The sequence below is a fragment of the Jaculus jaculus genome, chromosome 14 (genome assembly GCF_020740685.1).
Source record: "Jaculus jaculus isolate mJacJac1 chromosome 14, mJacJac1.mat.Y.cur, whole genome shotgun sequence".
In the NCBI taxonomy this organism is placed as follows: Eukaryota; Metazoa; Chordata; class Mammalia; order Rodentia; family Dipodidae; genus Jaculus; species Jaculus jaculus.
Genome location: NC_059115.1, coordinates 51,048,120 through 51,065,213, shown reverse-complemented (window position 1 = coordinate 51,065,213; position 17,094 = coordinate 51,048,120). Strand labels below are relative to the sequence as shown.

At 36.8% G+C, this 17,094-nt stretch overlaps 1 protein-coding gene across 1 annotated transcript in view; it reads left to right on the top strand.

The window, feature by feature from the left end:
* The window catches only part of Adamts19 (ADAM metallopeptidase with thrombospondin type 1 motif 19), a 220,340-nt gene that overhangs the window by 68,310 nt on the left and 134,936 nt on the right, over positions 1-17,094 (top strand). Inside the window, exons 5-7 of the mRNA XM_045133955.1 lie at positions 1,742-1,825; positions 2,524-2,681; positions 16,579-16,622. Coding sequence (XP_044989890.1) covers positions 1,742-1,825; positions 2,524-2,681; positions 16,579-16,622 — 286 coding nt within the window. The remainder of the gene's footprint in view (positions 1-1,741; positions 1,826-2,523; positions 2,682-16,578; positions 16,623-17,094) is intronic.

The following is a 17,094-nucleotide window of genomic DNA, read 5'->3' as shown; positions in this document are numbered from 1 at the left end:
GTTCTTTCCGCCTATGCAGGGAATGTATCTTAGGGCTTCAAGAAATTCTTTAAAAAGTGATTCATGAGTATTCCTTTATTTTACTGACATCAATAAAAATTTTGATTTCATATCTTCAGTATATCAAATTGATCTATGCACAAAGTAATAGCAAATATGATTAACTTTGTTATCTCCCTTTCTTCCCTGCTCTTTCTCTGTTCTCCTTATCTCTCCTTCTGCCCCTGCTTTTACTTTCTATATTTTATTTATTAATTATAAATAAGAGCATTGTACTTAAAATAATATAATTATTTATTTGGTAGAGAGAGAGAGAGAGATTAAGAGAGAATGTTTTGGCATGCCAGGGCTTCTTGCCACTGCAAACAAACTCTGTTTGCATCTGGCTTTACATACATGCTAGGGAATTGAACCCACGCCATCAGGTTTTGCAAATAAGCACCTTTATTGGTTGAGCCATATATCCAAGCCCATACTTTTTTTTGAAAGACCAGCATTGATAATCACAGAAATGTTACAACCTTTGTTTATATGTGTGATCCCAAGTCTGTTGATTCATTTTGGAGCGTTATAAAATGGATGCTGCCTCCCACCTTTAGCCTATGTAGGTATGTGATTGTGAATGCCAAGCATTGTTCCCGTTAATAGGTATCACCTAATAACTACCAGATAAAATCTTAATCAGCGGATTCTCAGCTAAATTTGGTGATCAGTGTCTGGATTGTAGAGATCTAGCTTGTACTTGCATCTCGGGCATGTTTATTGCTGCAGTAATCCTTTTACTTAATTACATATTCTATTGCATAAACCTTCAAGGAGGATCTCACAGGTTATAATGAACAGTGTGGTTCTTGGAAAAAACAATCTAAACTGAGTCAGATGTTCAATGGTAATTCTAATTACCTTAGAAATCAAGGTAGGAACCATGCACGTGGGGATTAAATACATGGCCATTTTTTGCTCTTCCGACACTTTGATGCTGCTTGCTGTCTAGCTCCACTAGCCCCCAATGCCGGGAGGCCGCCAGCCTACCCTGGCATCTCAGGAAATAGGAATTTTCTGAGACAGCCATGGATTTTGTAATACCGATTAAGAAATTGCTAAATTTGGGCTGGAGAGATGGCTTAGCGGTTAAGCGCTTGCCTGTGAAGCCTAAGGACCTCAGTTCGAGGCTCGGTTCCCCAGGTCCCACGTTAGCCAGATGCACAAGGGGGCGCACGCGTCTGGAGTTCGTTTGCAGTGGCTGGAGGCCCTGGTGCGCCTATTCTCTCTCTCTCCCTCTATCTGTCTTTCTCTCTGTGTCTGTCGCTCTCAAATAAATAAATTAAAAATTTAAAAAAAAGAAATTGCTAAATTTTAATTTAAAATGGCGTCGGTCCACATTAAAAACCAAATCATGTTGGGGCTGGAGAGGTGGCTCAGCAATTAAATGTGCTTGCTTACAAGCTGGGGAGAAGACATCACTTCAGTGGATGCAGCCATCCTTATAACAAGGTACCTTTTCCAAAGGCAGTTAAGTTGCATCCCTGATGGCTCAGGTTCTAAAACCCACTACTTAAATTAACACCAGATGCACAAAGTGGCACGTGTATCTGGAGGTTTTTTTTTTTTTTTTTTTTTTTTGGCAATGGCAGAAGGCTCTGGCATTCCCATATTCATGCTCATTCTATCAAAAAATCATGTTACTTACAGCTTTACTTTTCAGTTTTACTTTAGGATTCTTATTTTTATTTGCTTTTAGGTATTCAACCTTTTCCAACACAAGAGCCTTGGTGTGCAGGTCAATCTTCGTGTGACAAAGCTTATTCTGCTCCATGAAACTCCAGTAAGAAAGCCTTGAGTCTTCATTTAGTTAAGTGGGTGAGAAATTATTCAGGAACTTTTAAGAAAGGGAATGTTAGGGATGTACTTTTATGGACTTAAAATCCAAAAATATCCACTGAGTCACTTAAAGTATACATAAAAGTGGACTTTGGTTTCGGGTAATATCTCAACTTTATTTGAAAATGGAATGTTCTTAGTTTCCAAGGAACATAACAACAAACCTTGACTTTCCAAAATGTAATTTTAAGTCATTTTAAATGACTGACTTATGTTATGATTTAAACATATGTTTTAAAAATGCTTTCTTATCTGTTTCATTTTTAGTGGAGAGTCATATTCTGGGGCCATACTTTGGTCAGTTAAAAAGCACTAATTAAAAAGCACTTTAGAGAAACTTTGTGTATGAATTGTGGAAGTAATTATAGAAATAAGCCTAGAAGTTCCACAACTTTTAATGTTCTGCTATTCTTCATTCCTTTTTAAAGGTAGCTTCAAATAGATTTTATAACTATTACACCTTCCTCAAATTTCTTGTACTTTTTTTTCCAGCTCAGGCTAAATTTACTATAAGTGTCTTCCAGGGTTAATTAATATTATGGCCAGCAGTCTGCTACAGTATTTCAGAAAGTTCCTCCAGGTTTTAGTGTTTGGGTATATCTAAGACTAATATGCCTGGATGTCAACTGTCACCTGTTACAGGCAGATCTGTATATTGGGCACCATGGAGAGAAAATGTTGGAGAGTTTCTGTAAGTGGCAGCATGAAGAATTTGGCAAGAAGAATGATATACATGTAGAAATGTCAACAAGCTGGGGAGAAGACATCAGTTCAGTGGATGCAGCCATCCTTATAACAAGGTACATTTTCTAAAGGCAGTTATATTGCATCCCTCATCCACTGCCTGTGCTGTGAATCTCATTAGTCCCTTGATGTAATGCTTTTGTTCCAGAATTTATGTTCCAAATATTTTTGGCATAAAGATTTTAGTCATTTTTCTCCATTTATAATAACTGAGTTCTCAAAAGTCAAATGGTGAATGACATGTTGACAGAATATTTGTTTAGTTAATTTAAAAAATTCCTTTCAGCCGGGCGTGGTGGTGCACGCCTTTAATCCCAGCACTTGGGAGGCAGAGGTAGGAGGATCGCTGTGAGTTCAAGGCCACCCTGAGACTCCATAGTGAATTCCAGGTCAGCCTGGGCTAGAGTGAGACCCTACCTCGAAAAACCAAAAAAAAAAAAAAAAAAAAAAAAATTCCTTTCAATTTTTAAATATTTATTTATTTATGACAGATAGAAAAAGAGACAGACATGGGGAGAGTGAGTATGGGCATGCCAGGGTCTTCTGCCACTGCAAACGTAATGTAGACTCATATGCCACTTTGTCCATCTGAATTTATGTGGTTATTAGGGACTTGAACCCAGGCCGTCAGACTTTGCAAGCCAGTGCCTTTAGCAGCTGAGCTAACTCTCCAGCCCGAATACTCTACTTTTTGATATGGAAGACATATCCATTGATGATAGTAAGTTAAAACTGAGGTGAATTCTGGTATAATATAAATTTATATGTTTTTCAGTCAATAGCATACAAAGTAGATTTATAAGTTAAGTTCAACAATTTATGAATAATCTGGATCCACCTAGGAAATTTTTCAACTATGTCCCAAAATAATTAACTATGAAATACAGTGTGAATGTATTTATAACATATATTTTAGTGCTTCAATTAGTATAATATGTATATATAAAAGGAGAAACTATGTAATCTCCATATTAGTATCTATATTAAAAACTATCCCTATATTTACCATGCTTCTAAGCAAGTGATAGCAGAAATGAATGAGCATTGTGCATCAACAATTTAAATAATAAAATATAATTTAAGTAATAAACATTTCATATTGCAAAAGGTAGTAAATCAAGATTGTTTTCTGAAACCTGCTGAATGAATGAAAGTTTCTTGATTATATTCAACAAGTCTAGTCATGAATAATTGTCAAAGAAAAAAATATCTATGAATAAACTCAACAGAGCTTCCATGTATAGTGACTCAGATACTGGTGTGTAACTGTGATAAACCATGATGAAACTGGAAAATAGCAACATGTTTTTTAACAATATTACACAACTGCTTACAGTCACTGAAGAATATCTCCTAAGAGATCAAACATATATTAGAGCAGCCCACAATTTTCTCAGCTTTTTGCCAGAGGATCATTTCTTTGCTTGTATAAGACCTGGGTGTCTAGATAAAGTCTGAAGTCCTGCTGAAAACACCAGAGGCAAGAGTCCCAAAGGGGCCCAGAAAGACATGTGCAGATCATCTGCTGAATGTGGCAAGGAAGGGGCAGCATTCATGCCAGTCAAGACTGCCCTAAATGTACCAGACTATTGTTACAAGGGAGTTCAGGTTTTGAAAAAGATGCTAGTACACCAGCAGACTCAGACTGAACCTTACGATAGCTTTACCTCCCTCTTAACATTTGTCTATGAAAAGAGAGAGGCTCAGTTCCATCATTATGACCACATGTCACTGAAATGACTTCTAACAAACCTTGAAGTCATGCCTAAACAAGTTCTTTAGGAGGGACAATTGAAAGAGTTCTACCAATTCACAGGAGCTTGGGAGTCATATTGGGCTTTAGGTAAGTAATTCATCTCTCTACCAAATAATAAACACAAATTTGCCCAAGTTATAGATGATGAACTGGTAATTGAATTGCCTCCTAAAACAAGAGTAGGAACTTTCCAAATAAAGTTGTTAGAATCATGTCTAAAACATAACATGCCTAAAGCATGATAAAAAATATCCAAAAAAGAACCTAGAAAATGTAAATAAAGGAAATCATTAACGGAAATTGATCTTGAAGCTTTCTAGAAGATGGATTTACCAGAATGATATAGTTGTAATGGAATTTCAAAGGAGAGAAACAATAGGTGAGAAATATTGTTTTGAGAAAAAATCAAAGAAATACTATAAAATTGAATGAAAAACAAGTGTATAACCTGCACACATCATCAAAAACTGTTGTAGACCAAAGATAAAGAAAAATAAATTTATATCATCCATATAGAAAAAAATATATTATGATCCAGTCACCAGTGGAAACATCCTTACAGACACATCCAGAGTCACTCTTTGCTGATAACTTAGCCTCTCTCCATCTCATCTTGTGGATAGTCAGGACCAAGAATCATAGTAGCTATACATAAGTCTTTTAAATACTTTGTCATTTGTTTACTATTAGAGAGAAAAGGAGACAGGGAGAGAAGGGGCAGCACAGAGAGAATGGGCTTGCCAGGTTTTCTGACCACTGCAAGCAAACCACAGATGCATGTGCCACCTTGTGCATCTGGCTTTACATGGGTACCTGGAAATCATACCTGGGTGGTTTGGCTTTGCTGGCAAGTGCATTAACCACTAAGCTGTCTCTCCGGCCCTAAATATGTCTTAATAAAGAAGTGATATCCAGAATGTTCACAGGATTGTTTATGTGTATACACATAAACACATGTATTAATATATTAAACTCTTGGAGCTTAATGAGAAATGTAAATATCTATTAAAGACATAAAATACGTTTAGCCTTATTAATATCCATAAAATACAAATTAAATGTGCATCCACTTAAATGACTTCAGTTTTTGAAATCAAAAGCACCAATAGTGGTGATGGTGTATGTCTGAGTCATAAATGGGAGTATAAAATAATTTGACCCCTTTGAAATAGCGCTGATTTTCTTCATGAATTCATTTTACATACATTGCAGATCAGATTGTAACAGTTAACCAAGAAAAATATTTACTTCTATAAAACTTGTCAATGAAAATTTATGTTGTGCTTGTGCATGTGTCTAAATCCAGTGAAAATTTAGTCAATGATTGATAATTTCATTTCTGTAATCAGTCTTCTTTGCTTTGGGATTTCCATTGTAAGTTCACTGAATAATTCAGTCAAGCACTGAAACTTGAAACATTTTATTTGTTTAAAAGAATGTAAGTCTTCCTTGTATGAAAAAACTATTGCATTTTTATTAGATAACTCACATTGGACTACCTTGTTTCCCAAATTCTATCAGTATTAGGTTTTATATTTATGACATAATAAAAAGGAAGGAATATCCACTTTTTAAAATAAACAAATTTAGTAATTCCCAAAATAAAACATAAACCAGCAGGTTATTATTCATTATATTGGGTCAGTTTAGCTATTACATGGTTCTATTTTCTCAACATTAAGTAGGTTGGTAGGTAGAATAGTGATAAGAAAAGAAAACAGGGGCTGGAGAGATGGCTTAGCGGTTAAGCGCTTGCCTGTGAAGCCTAAGGACCCTGGTTCGAGGCTCGGTTCCCCAGGTCCCACGTTAGCCAGATGCACAAGGGGGCGCACGCATCTGGAGTTCGTTTGCAGAGGCTGGAAGCCCTGGCGCGCCCATTCTCTCTCTCTCCCTCTATCTGTCTTTCTTTCTGTGTCTGTCACTCTCAAATAAATAAATAAATAAATAAATAATTTTTTAAAAAAAAAAGAAAAGAAAACAGGTGGCAATGATTATTACTGTGAGAAACTAACAACAAAATTAGATTCAGAAAATATATCAAAGGAATGTTTCATATCTAAAGGCAGATTAAAAAATGGAAATTTTTTAAAGCACATGATGACTGAACACATAGTGTCATGGAAAATATATTGGACCCTAGATATATATATTTTTTAATTTAAATTTTTTTATTTATTTAAGATAGAGAAAGAGGCATGTGTGTGTGTATGTGTATGGATGTGTGTGTGTGTGTGTGTATATATATATGGAGAGAGAGAGAGAGAGAGAGAATGGGCACACCAGAGCCTCTTGTAACTGCAAATGAATTCTTGCTGCGTGTATTACCTTGTGCATCTGGCTTATGTGGGTCCTGGAGAATAAATCCAGTATTTTATGACTTTGCAGGCAAACACCTTAACTGCTAAGCCATCTTTCCAGCCCTTCTTTGTCTTTCTTAATCAAACATGATTCATAGTAAGGGTTTATGTGTATGTATAAAACATTTTTTCATGCTAACACAAAATTTTATATATTTTTTTTCAAGGGCTTGGGAAATGGCTCAGTGGGTAAAGAGTTTGCTGTGTGAACATGAGGTCCTAAGGTTGGATTCCCAGAACCACATAAGACTGGGCGTGTGAGGCTGGAGAGATGGCTTGGCAGATAAGCGCTTGCCTGTGAAGCCTAAGGACCCCAGTTCGAGGCTCAATTCCCCGGGACCCACATTAGCCAGATGCACAAGGGGGCGCAGGCATCTGGGGTTTGTTTGCAGTGGCTGGAGGCCCTGGCGCACCCTCTCTCTCTCTATCTGCCTCTTTCTTTCTCTGTCTGTTGCTCTCAAATAAATAAAAATAGACAAAATTTAGAATAATAAATAAATAAATAAATAATAACTGGGCGTGTGAGTGTGTGCCTGGCTGTAATGTCAGCCATCCTGTGATAAAATATGAGGTGAAGATGGGAGAATACACACAAGCTCTGGACTAGCTGGGCTAGGCACAGTAAGATCCCGCTGGATCTGTCATAGCATTATTCCTCAGAATAGATGGACATGTCACTTTACATAGCAAGACGAAGATTGCAGCTATGAAAAAGCTGAGAACGTGAGTGGGGGGGGGGATTGTTTTCTTTCCCTTCTTTTAACAATGGAAATAATGCTTCTAAAACTAAAGAGGACGGCAATAATAGTGTAATAATTAGACCAAATGGTGTCACAAGATTTGTAGGACAGAGGCAGAACTTCAGATTAAGAGAGGAACTGCAAGATGCAATACTTTAGCGTTTGAGGACAGAAATGTGGTCACAACCTAAAGAATGCTACGGTGTCTGGAGATAAGAAATGGGTATCGATTGTACCTTTGAGCTCCAGAACTACTGATTTCAGCCCAGAAAGACCTGCATATTCAGTTGCCATCTAGATCTATACCAAGTTTGTTTTGTCCTGTCATTAAGTTTTTTGGTAGCTGCTAATAGCAGCAATAAGAAACTGATTCTCTCACATCATTCCACACTGTTATATGTACAAAGAAGATCCACTCTCTTATTATGAAAAATGTCTTCTTTTATCTATGGACCTTTTTTAGTTTGGTGCTCTTAAATAAAATATCCTACAATTATCTTCATTGTTATAAACTGTGCTAATACTTATTTGTAGCAGTAGTTAAAAGAACTGGCTCTGTCAAAGGGTATACATATATAATATACCCACAGATTTTTCTTTTTTTATTCAACTATGGAGTATTTCTTATGCGGGATATCACTCTCTCTCCATCCCTCTGCTTCTAGTCCCACACCCTTGAAAATCATTCCACCAAAGACAACATTATATTCCTAAGCAATCGTTACCATTTGGCCAAAAACACCTAGTTAAATGTTTTCCTAATTTTGATTAAAGTGTCCCTTACTAAGTAGTCCAAACATAATGGTGATTATAACCTTGATATTGTAAAGAAGCTGTGAACAAAGCAAATTAAGAAAAACGAATCACCATAGACTCCTTATTCCTATCTGTATTTGTCAGGCTGACCTTATGACTGTTAAGTGTCTATTGAATGTTCATCTTAGATAATTATGAAACATTGCATGGTATGTGGACACATTACTAGAAAGAAATTTTAGCTCAGGGATTAATTTTGGTCTTAGCTAAAACACATGATGTTCTTATAAATCTGAATCTATCTGAGGTAATATATTTGTCAAATTGTTCTGTGTGATACAATAAAATAAATAGTTTAAAGCTGACCTACTTGTGGGCTCATGGTAACAAAAGACACAAAACATCTTTTCCTAACTTGTCAGCTCCATGATTTCTTAGCATAATTTTCATATCTCTCTCTGAAATCATAAAATCTAAATCTCTGTGTTTTAAAAAAATTCTTTAATTTAAAATTCAGTTTTTGATAGTTTAATATTTAAATGCTTTTGATTTATGTACAATACTTTTGAAATTAATTATGAATAAGTACCTTTGGCAAGCAAAGTAGAAAATTTAATAAAACATAGACATGGCAAAAGTATCTTGATTTAATACAAGTCATAGAATAATTTCTGAATGAATCATTTATAGGTATATCCCAGAGCACTATAAAGTCTACAATAAGACTTATTCTCAGATGCATCTTCATTCTTGGAAATTAAAGACTATTATTTTGTATAAATCAGAACTTAAACAGAATTTATTGGTCTCCTCAGTTGCCAAAATCTAACAGTATCATTTCCATAAACTCACATAATGAAATTCTGTCATTCAGACTTGTGAATACTAGGTCAACATGAGCCAAAAGTGGGAATTTGAGTTTGCATGAAAACAAGTCTAGGCACAAAACAAACTTGTATCTTAACCCCCCCCCCCTTATTCTTTTTATATACTTTGAAATTAGGAATGCTTTTTTTTTTTTTTTTTTTTTTTTTTTTTTGGTTTTCTAGAAAAAAATACCTGACAACTGAAAACTAAAAGTTCTGGTATCATCTGAGGTAAATGGTACTAGAAATTAGATCAGTTTTAGTGATAGATGCTTCCAGTGTTTTTGGAAAATAGGAGCTTGCAGGTTCTTTAGAAAAATTATATCCCTTATTCAGTATTTTGCTAAGTGAACAGAGTTTGGCATATGAAGAACCCAAGTACCCCTGACAGTGATCACTGCATCTGTCTTAGTTTTATAGTGTTGTTTAGTTACAGATGAAGCCCCTCGGTGCACATTATACAAGTCCAATAGCTGTGCTGCAGCCTCAGGCATCGTGATTGGATATATTTAGAATAAAATAAAATCCTTTCCTTCTACATCTGAATCTACTTTACACTCAGTGGTTCTTGGCTCTGAGGTGGAGATGTGATTTTATATGGTGCTTTGATTTCCTGCATTACCATGTTATGCAGTATCACCTTCCTTCTGGTTTGGAGAGCCACAGAGCCTCCCTCAGCTTTGGGTGGAGCTTAACTTCCAGGTCAGAGTGTGGGACCCCTCTGTGGTCACTAACACTCCCCAAGCCAGTGGTCTCTCAAATGCTTGTCTCAATGACCTTCAAAAATGATGAGTGCAGGCACAGTAGAAGGGTAGACTACAAGGTTTATTAAAATGTAACACATAGGGCTGGAGAGATGGCTTAGCGGTTAAGCGCTTGCCTGTGAAGCCTAAGGATCCCGGTTCGAGGCTCGGTTCCCCAGGTCCCACGTTAGCCAGATGCACAAGGGGACGCACGCGTCTGGAGTTTGTTTGCAGTGGCTGGAAGCCCTGGCGTGCCCATTCTCTCTCTCTCTCCCTCTATCTGTCTTTCTCCCTGTGTCTGTCGCTCTCAAATAAATAAATAAAAAATGAATCAAAAAAATTAAAATAAATAAATAAATAAAATATAACACATAAAGTGAACATGGGACATGCTGGGAGGGGTCTGGCACAGGCTGGCTTGAGACTTAGATTGGGGGTTTCTGTAACCTGGGGGTGTAAATTAGGTATCAAGTGGAGGCTGATTAGGTTGGCTATGTGGTGAATATAGGGGGGCTTCTGAGAGTCTGATGATTTTTGTACCCTTGGGGATGAAATTTAGGCATTGAGTTGTGATAGACTGTGTTACTTTGTACAAAACAGTCTGTCATTAAATGGTGAGTGAGAGCATTGGTTGTTTTGTAGAGCCCAGCCAACATCCTGTGGAGCCAATATTAGTCAAGGGTTTTGACCTTTTGGAAGTCAGGGCTTTTGTGGATTTTAGTTCCCAGACTCTGATTTCTAGGCCCATTGTATAATCTGTGCTCATTGCCTGTCGGACCAGCAGATATCTGTTCATTTTGAACCTGTAACCCTGATTAGGCACCTACAAAATGGTGATTAATTACTTCTAGTCTCTATGAATCTGCTTGCTGTTTTTGTCTCCATTTACTTGTAGTTAGGAAAAAAAAATAAAAGTAGGACTACCCATTATTTAATATAATGTCTAAAGCTTTTTTCCCACCTATCCCAAGGGAGGGTCCCAGAGATGACTCTGTGTGTGTCACCATCTTCTGTGACTTCAGAGAATCCCACTTTACTCATCCTTGTGCTTTTCTTCCATCTAGCTTATAAGAAATAATTAACATGCTCCATCACATCAGAATATGTAGAAATAGAAACACTTCAGTGTGCAGGTGAGCACACCTCTAGTACCTGCAATGCCCATCTAGACATGATGCCTTATGTGGTCTGAGGGTAATATATATGTGAACAAAGACATCATTATGAAATGCTAACCTTTTACAGTGAAAGTAACTTAGAAATGTAACCCAGGGAATTTTGCAGAATTGGGGGTGGAAAGATTGTAACAGCTGCAGGTTAGGATGTCATGTCCAGAGGCATGGCCTCCCACTAGTAACTGACTGCTGTTTCCACAATACGTAACTCACAATCCCAGGGGGAATACCAGCACCCCCACTCAGGAGGCCCAACAGCATGGGGACAGGGAGGAGGGAAAAAGGTGGCACCAACACATGATGTATCCATACTAAGTATGTTCTTAATAAAAAAGAAAGAAATATAACCCATTATTTTGTACATCAAAATTTTAAATTTTTAAGTAAACATTCTTTTTAAAAAAGTTCTGTAGCTCTCAAGGCTGACAGGTGGTGAATGCATATGTCCTTTATCAAAAATATGCCAGAAACCTTTCAATACGCTTGATCTATGGGCATATTAAGACTTTATACATTATGTTCTCTGGGAACTATATTCTCCTCATTTGGAGTTACTTTAAAATACAGAGAAGAAATTTTTTTCCAGAGCTGCATACCAGAAAAAGCAGATCTTTGGCTTATTTTGATACATGAGAAAGATTCAAAGGAAGCAATGTAAAGAACCAGGTGTACACAAAATCGGAAGAGTGAAATACTAGATTCACCCACTGGTATAGGAGACCAAAGGCCATCATGAGGCCTTTTACTATAGCATCTGCTTTATGGCCTCTGCAGTAGTGAGGTTCAGCCTGGGAGAAAGTTGCGTTAGAAGCTGATAGTCAAAGTACTCTGACCAGGAGGTATGAGGTAGTGGTAGGTATTTCTCAGTGGAAAGACGCTGAGGGGTAAGAAGAAGCTATGGCATTAGGGCTTCGTTTTAACATTTGTTAGGGCTGTGAAGATACCACTCAGCTTTTTATAATCATTTAATTGTATCCTTGGAAGTGAAAGAATAGTGTTTTCCTTAGATAGACACAATTTCCAAATTTGTTTTTTCTAATTATGGAATGTGTTGTCAGAGAGACCTTTGTAAGAGCAAAACCCATCACTATGAAACTTTTCAGTGCTAATGTAGCATCTGATTTTGCAGTACATTAATGATTGCTTTGTTTCCTTTGCTATTTACTTTCTGCATTAACGAAAATATACTTACATTGTGAAATTCATTCAGATAGAGCAGTTGACTTTTAAGATTTTTAATTCTAATATCCAACTTTAAATTATGCATGAGATATTAACCAGATTATGGTTTTAGTAGAATAAAAATGATAGTATCTGTGAGTAAGACATTAAAGTTTATATAAGCTGGAATAAACATGCCACACTCTTTCAGAAATCATTCAGAAATACACAGGAATTAGTAGACAACACATTGGAGTGCTGTGCCGTGTCTGATGCTTTCTGGGATGACCTTGTTCCCATGACAGATGAGAATTTCCTGAAGGGGGCAGTAGTCTCAATAGAGCACAGGTGTCTCTTCCATGTTTTATAAAGTCAAAGAAGGTGAGTGAAAACAGGATGCTAAAACAAATTAATGCTCAGTAATAGTGTGAAAGAGAGCCTAAGTCCACCTTATTTGAGATTAAAAAAAAAATCTTATTGAGAATTTTAATATGTGAACATAAAGAAAATTAGACATTTATATCACGTTGCACTCTTCTGTCCCCTACCCTAGTCCCCATTCCACTATGGACCCTCCTCAGGGCATTACCAGTAATCACTGTGGAGTCATGAAAGTACCACTCAGGCCCTGTGGGAAAGACAGTGCCTCAGAGAACATCTTCGTAGCCTGTGACTCTTATGTTCTTTCTGTCTTTCCTCTGTAGTGTTCCCTGAGCTTTGAAGGGCATGTTACAGGTCTTCTTTAGTGTTGAGCGTTCATCGGCCCCTAGCTTACTGCATTGATGAGTTTTAAGTCTCCTCAGTGTCTACTGACATTTCCCTGCAGGAAGTTTTACCAATGAAAGAGCAGCATTCATATTTTATCTGCCACTTCCTCTGTAATGTTTCCTGACAGGTGTGATGGAGTTGACTCCTCTCTTGTCATGCACTCAACTTGATTTTCCTGTGACTCTATGGCTCTTGATTCCCCCCAGTATTTGCTGCCATCTGGAAAGAAAAGATTCTCTCTCCAACAATAAAAGTAGAATGGATCAAATCGAATAAGCATAGACATTTAGAAGACCTTTTGACAGGTAGAACCTCTCCTTTAAGCAGACCAGTATTAGATCTCTCTAGGGTCTGTGACCTTTTAAGTCATAGTCTTCTGACTGGGTTCTTGTAGCAGACAGAAATTGCCTTCACTGAACCAAACTCATATTCAAAGAGCAGTGGAAAGCCACATGAGCTATGTGCCACTATTGCTCAGGCGGGTATAACTTGTGTGGCTGGTTGATTTTGCAGCTTTCAGGATCCACTGCTTGTTCACACTGTTGGTGGTGTTTAGTCCCTGAAGCTCTTAGAAGATTTTATACTATGACAGCTACAGAACTGGCTTCTATCTCAAATCTAGCTTGATCTCTCAATTTCTTGAAACCACTGCCTGTGGTGTCTTCACTAATAGGGTTTTATCATTTAATTCAGGTGGGTAAACAAGTGCTTTGTCAATGGCCTATATTGTTTTTTGGGGTATCGTGGGTCTCTGTGACCAGTAGCTCACTGTGGTGGTGACCAAATTCTGCCACTGGGATGTGCCTGTAACTGCCTAGGGTTCTAGGGTAAAGATGTGACCAATCCAAAAGGATACTTCAACCACAACCTCTCTGTCTCTCTTTCTCTATTTTTCTCTCTCCCACCTTAACCCCCTTGTTTTCTGTGCTGCCCCCCCCCCCATTTAAGAGTTATATCTTTTAAAGAGCTAACAAAGAGGTAGTTTTCTATATACCAATTTTTACCATCTTTATCTTGTGTATCACCTCCCTCCATTACTCCTGCCCCCCAAACCCCTTCATACCCTGCATTTTGACCCTTCAGTTGCCTGTCTACTATCCTCTCTTCTAATGCTCCTAATATTTCTAATCTTTCTCTTTGTTGGACTGTATTAAGTCTGCCACCTGGTCTTCTAGTCTAGATATTCTCTTCTCTTCTTCATCCATTCTACTGGTGAGACTATTTTTTTACTTGTACATCCATGTTTATTGATGCTATATATACAGTAGCTAAGAAATGGAACCAGCCTAGATGTCCATCAACAGATGAACTTTTCATAGAGTTTTTTTATTTGACTGATTGTGTTTTTCAGAGCTAGAATTTCAGCTTGTTTTTTTTTTTTTTTCAGTATTTCTGTTTTCTTACTCATGCTTGTAATGATCTCCTTATTTTATTAAGCTGGTTTCCTGTGTTCTCTTGGAATTCCTTCAGGAGTTTGTTTTATTCTTTAATTCCTTCATTTCCTTCTTTAATTCCTTTTATTTATTTGAGTATAGATAAAATCTTTTTTTTTTAATCTTTGTTAGTCATTTCATCTAAAACTATCTCATTGGGGGACATTTCTAGTGGATTTATAATTTTTGGTGGGATTGTATTGTCTTGGTTCTTTGTGTTTCTTGTATTATAATTTTGTGATTTTGCATCCTGAGTTGACTTGATCCTTGGGTTTTCTAATAATCTGCAGTGCCTTTTAGATTTGGAAATCCAACTTCATATGCCTTCAGAGTATGAGTTTAAGGTGCCAAGTGTAGCTCTTGCACTCCAATCCAACCACAGAAGTAATCCTTGGTGTTGAGTTTGCCTGCTATTCAAGTATTCTAGTGGGCTGGGTGGAGCAATATACTGGCAAATTCTAAAATTCAACTGAGAAATATACATATTCACTAAAAACCAGCACAGAGTATACAATTATGGGGATTGAAACAAACAGATAACCTTATAAAGCCTTAATCCCTAAGGGTGTGTGTTGTTCTACACCCTTAATCCTGTCTGCTAGGAGGTTCAGATTACTGCTGTGAATTGGATTCCAGGTCAACCTGGATCTGAATCAGACCCTGCCCCCAATAATGACAGAAGCAAAAGACAAAGGCCCTATAAATCTAAAAGCATCAAAAGCAACAATATTTAGCTGCCAAATAAAGCTTAATTGAGAATGGTAAAGCCAACCAAGAATATGTAATTCATAACATGCCCTGACATGCAAAAAGGGATTAGCACTTCCAGCATAGGCCTATGTACCTATTTTTTTTGTCAGTCGTACTCATTACCTTTTGGGATGGCTTCCAGTCACATCAATGCTGAGTGCCCACCTCGATCCCTCCATGTTGTGCTGTGGATCTGGTGTTCGGATCAGCTGTGCTGAATGCTGTGCCACAGAGGGACTGAATGCATGCTCAGGAGGTTCATGGTTCAGATAGTTGAAGGATGGGAGAATGCAGGAAGCCTGGAGAGCCGTTGGAACTGCTCAGCTGGTCCCAGCTCTATCTCTTTCGGGAGCTTCTTAGCTGTTCTTCACCATCTCCCTTTCAGGTTTGTTGACTTTGCAAGGAGGCTGATGAGGTTGAAGAATCCCCTTGTTTGGTCTCTGCTCCTGCAGCACGGTGCCACACGGGTGCCTGGATAGCAGGATAGCAGCAATCGGGGCCACAACTGCCTCAGTGGGGATTCTTGCTGTTTTCCTCCTTTCTGATAGCTCTTGGTCTCTTCTTCTTCTCAACTGTGGCTAATAAAAACCCTATAGATCTTTACTTTTCAGAAGAAGAGTGTATTTTGCTGTGGTTTTGCTTATATCCCTCACTAGGCTGGTTTGCCGTGGCTTCTATGCCACTGTCTTACCTGGGAGCTGAGCCTGTGTTTTGGAACCTGAGGAACAAATTAAGTAAATCAATGCCACATAATAATAGGAAGATAAAAAACAATTAATTTAATAAGTACACCTACAAATTTTAAAACTCTTAGTTTAATTACTAAGTTCTAAGAGATTATTGGTGAAGAAATCCTAAAAAACTGGGAACAAGAGTGAAATATTATTAAGGAATGCCATATAAGATAAAGTGGTGAAATAACCAGATAAAGTATGGAATATTATTCACAGAACCCATTTATGTAAAAAATCATATTTTCCTCAAATATTCAAATGGGTATCAATTTTTAAAATATCTTGCCAGTCTTTGAAAGGAGACTGTGCATTTCCTTAATTTATTTTCCTCACACTTAAAACCTCAACCTGGAAATTTTTATTATAAGAATTTCTTCTAAAATTTCCCAAAATGTTGTCTTATTTCAATACTACATACCAATTTTTTTTATAATAAAGCAATGAAATAATCCAAAAATTCAAAACAATATAGGATTTTATTTTTGAAATATTTATGTAAGGAGACCATTAATTAGGATTAAATCATATGTGCTTATGATTACACTTTGATTAATCTTTCTTTTTATAAATGATATTAATTTATTTTATTCTGTTTGTTAATTTTTTAGAGATAAATGGTATGGCTCATACAACTTAAATGAGTTTCCTGACGCCATGATTACCTGAAAGAACTTATCTTTATTTTGATTTTTTTTTTTTTACTTTCCTTTCTAGGAAAGATTTCTGTGTGCACAAAGATGAACCATGTGATACTGTTGGTAAGTGTATGTGAAGTTTTTTCAGCGTTTAGGGAGCTCAAGGACCTTACATACGTTAGCTGTTCAAAAATAAATTACTTGAGAGTGCTGGTTTTGAAAGAATATTTTTATAATATCAGATATATATGTATATGTAATACATATGCGTATTTCAACTGTGTTTAATGATATTAGCATATTGTTTCATAGCATATCATAACACATTTATTACTAATGAAATAGTTTAAAATATATTAAATGTAGACTGGAAATCAACTTATGTATTTTTGTAATTTTTCCAAAAATACACACATCATTCATTCCCACTGTTATTATTGGGACCAGAAGTCTACATACATTTATAACTTTATGATTGAATATTTTATAGGAAAATGGATGAATTTTTGAGTTCGTTGTAGAGTATATAAAGATTCACCAAAGAATTTTCCTAATTGGTAAAGATTCTTTGCACACAAAGTTACAATCTTCCCAT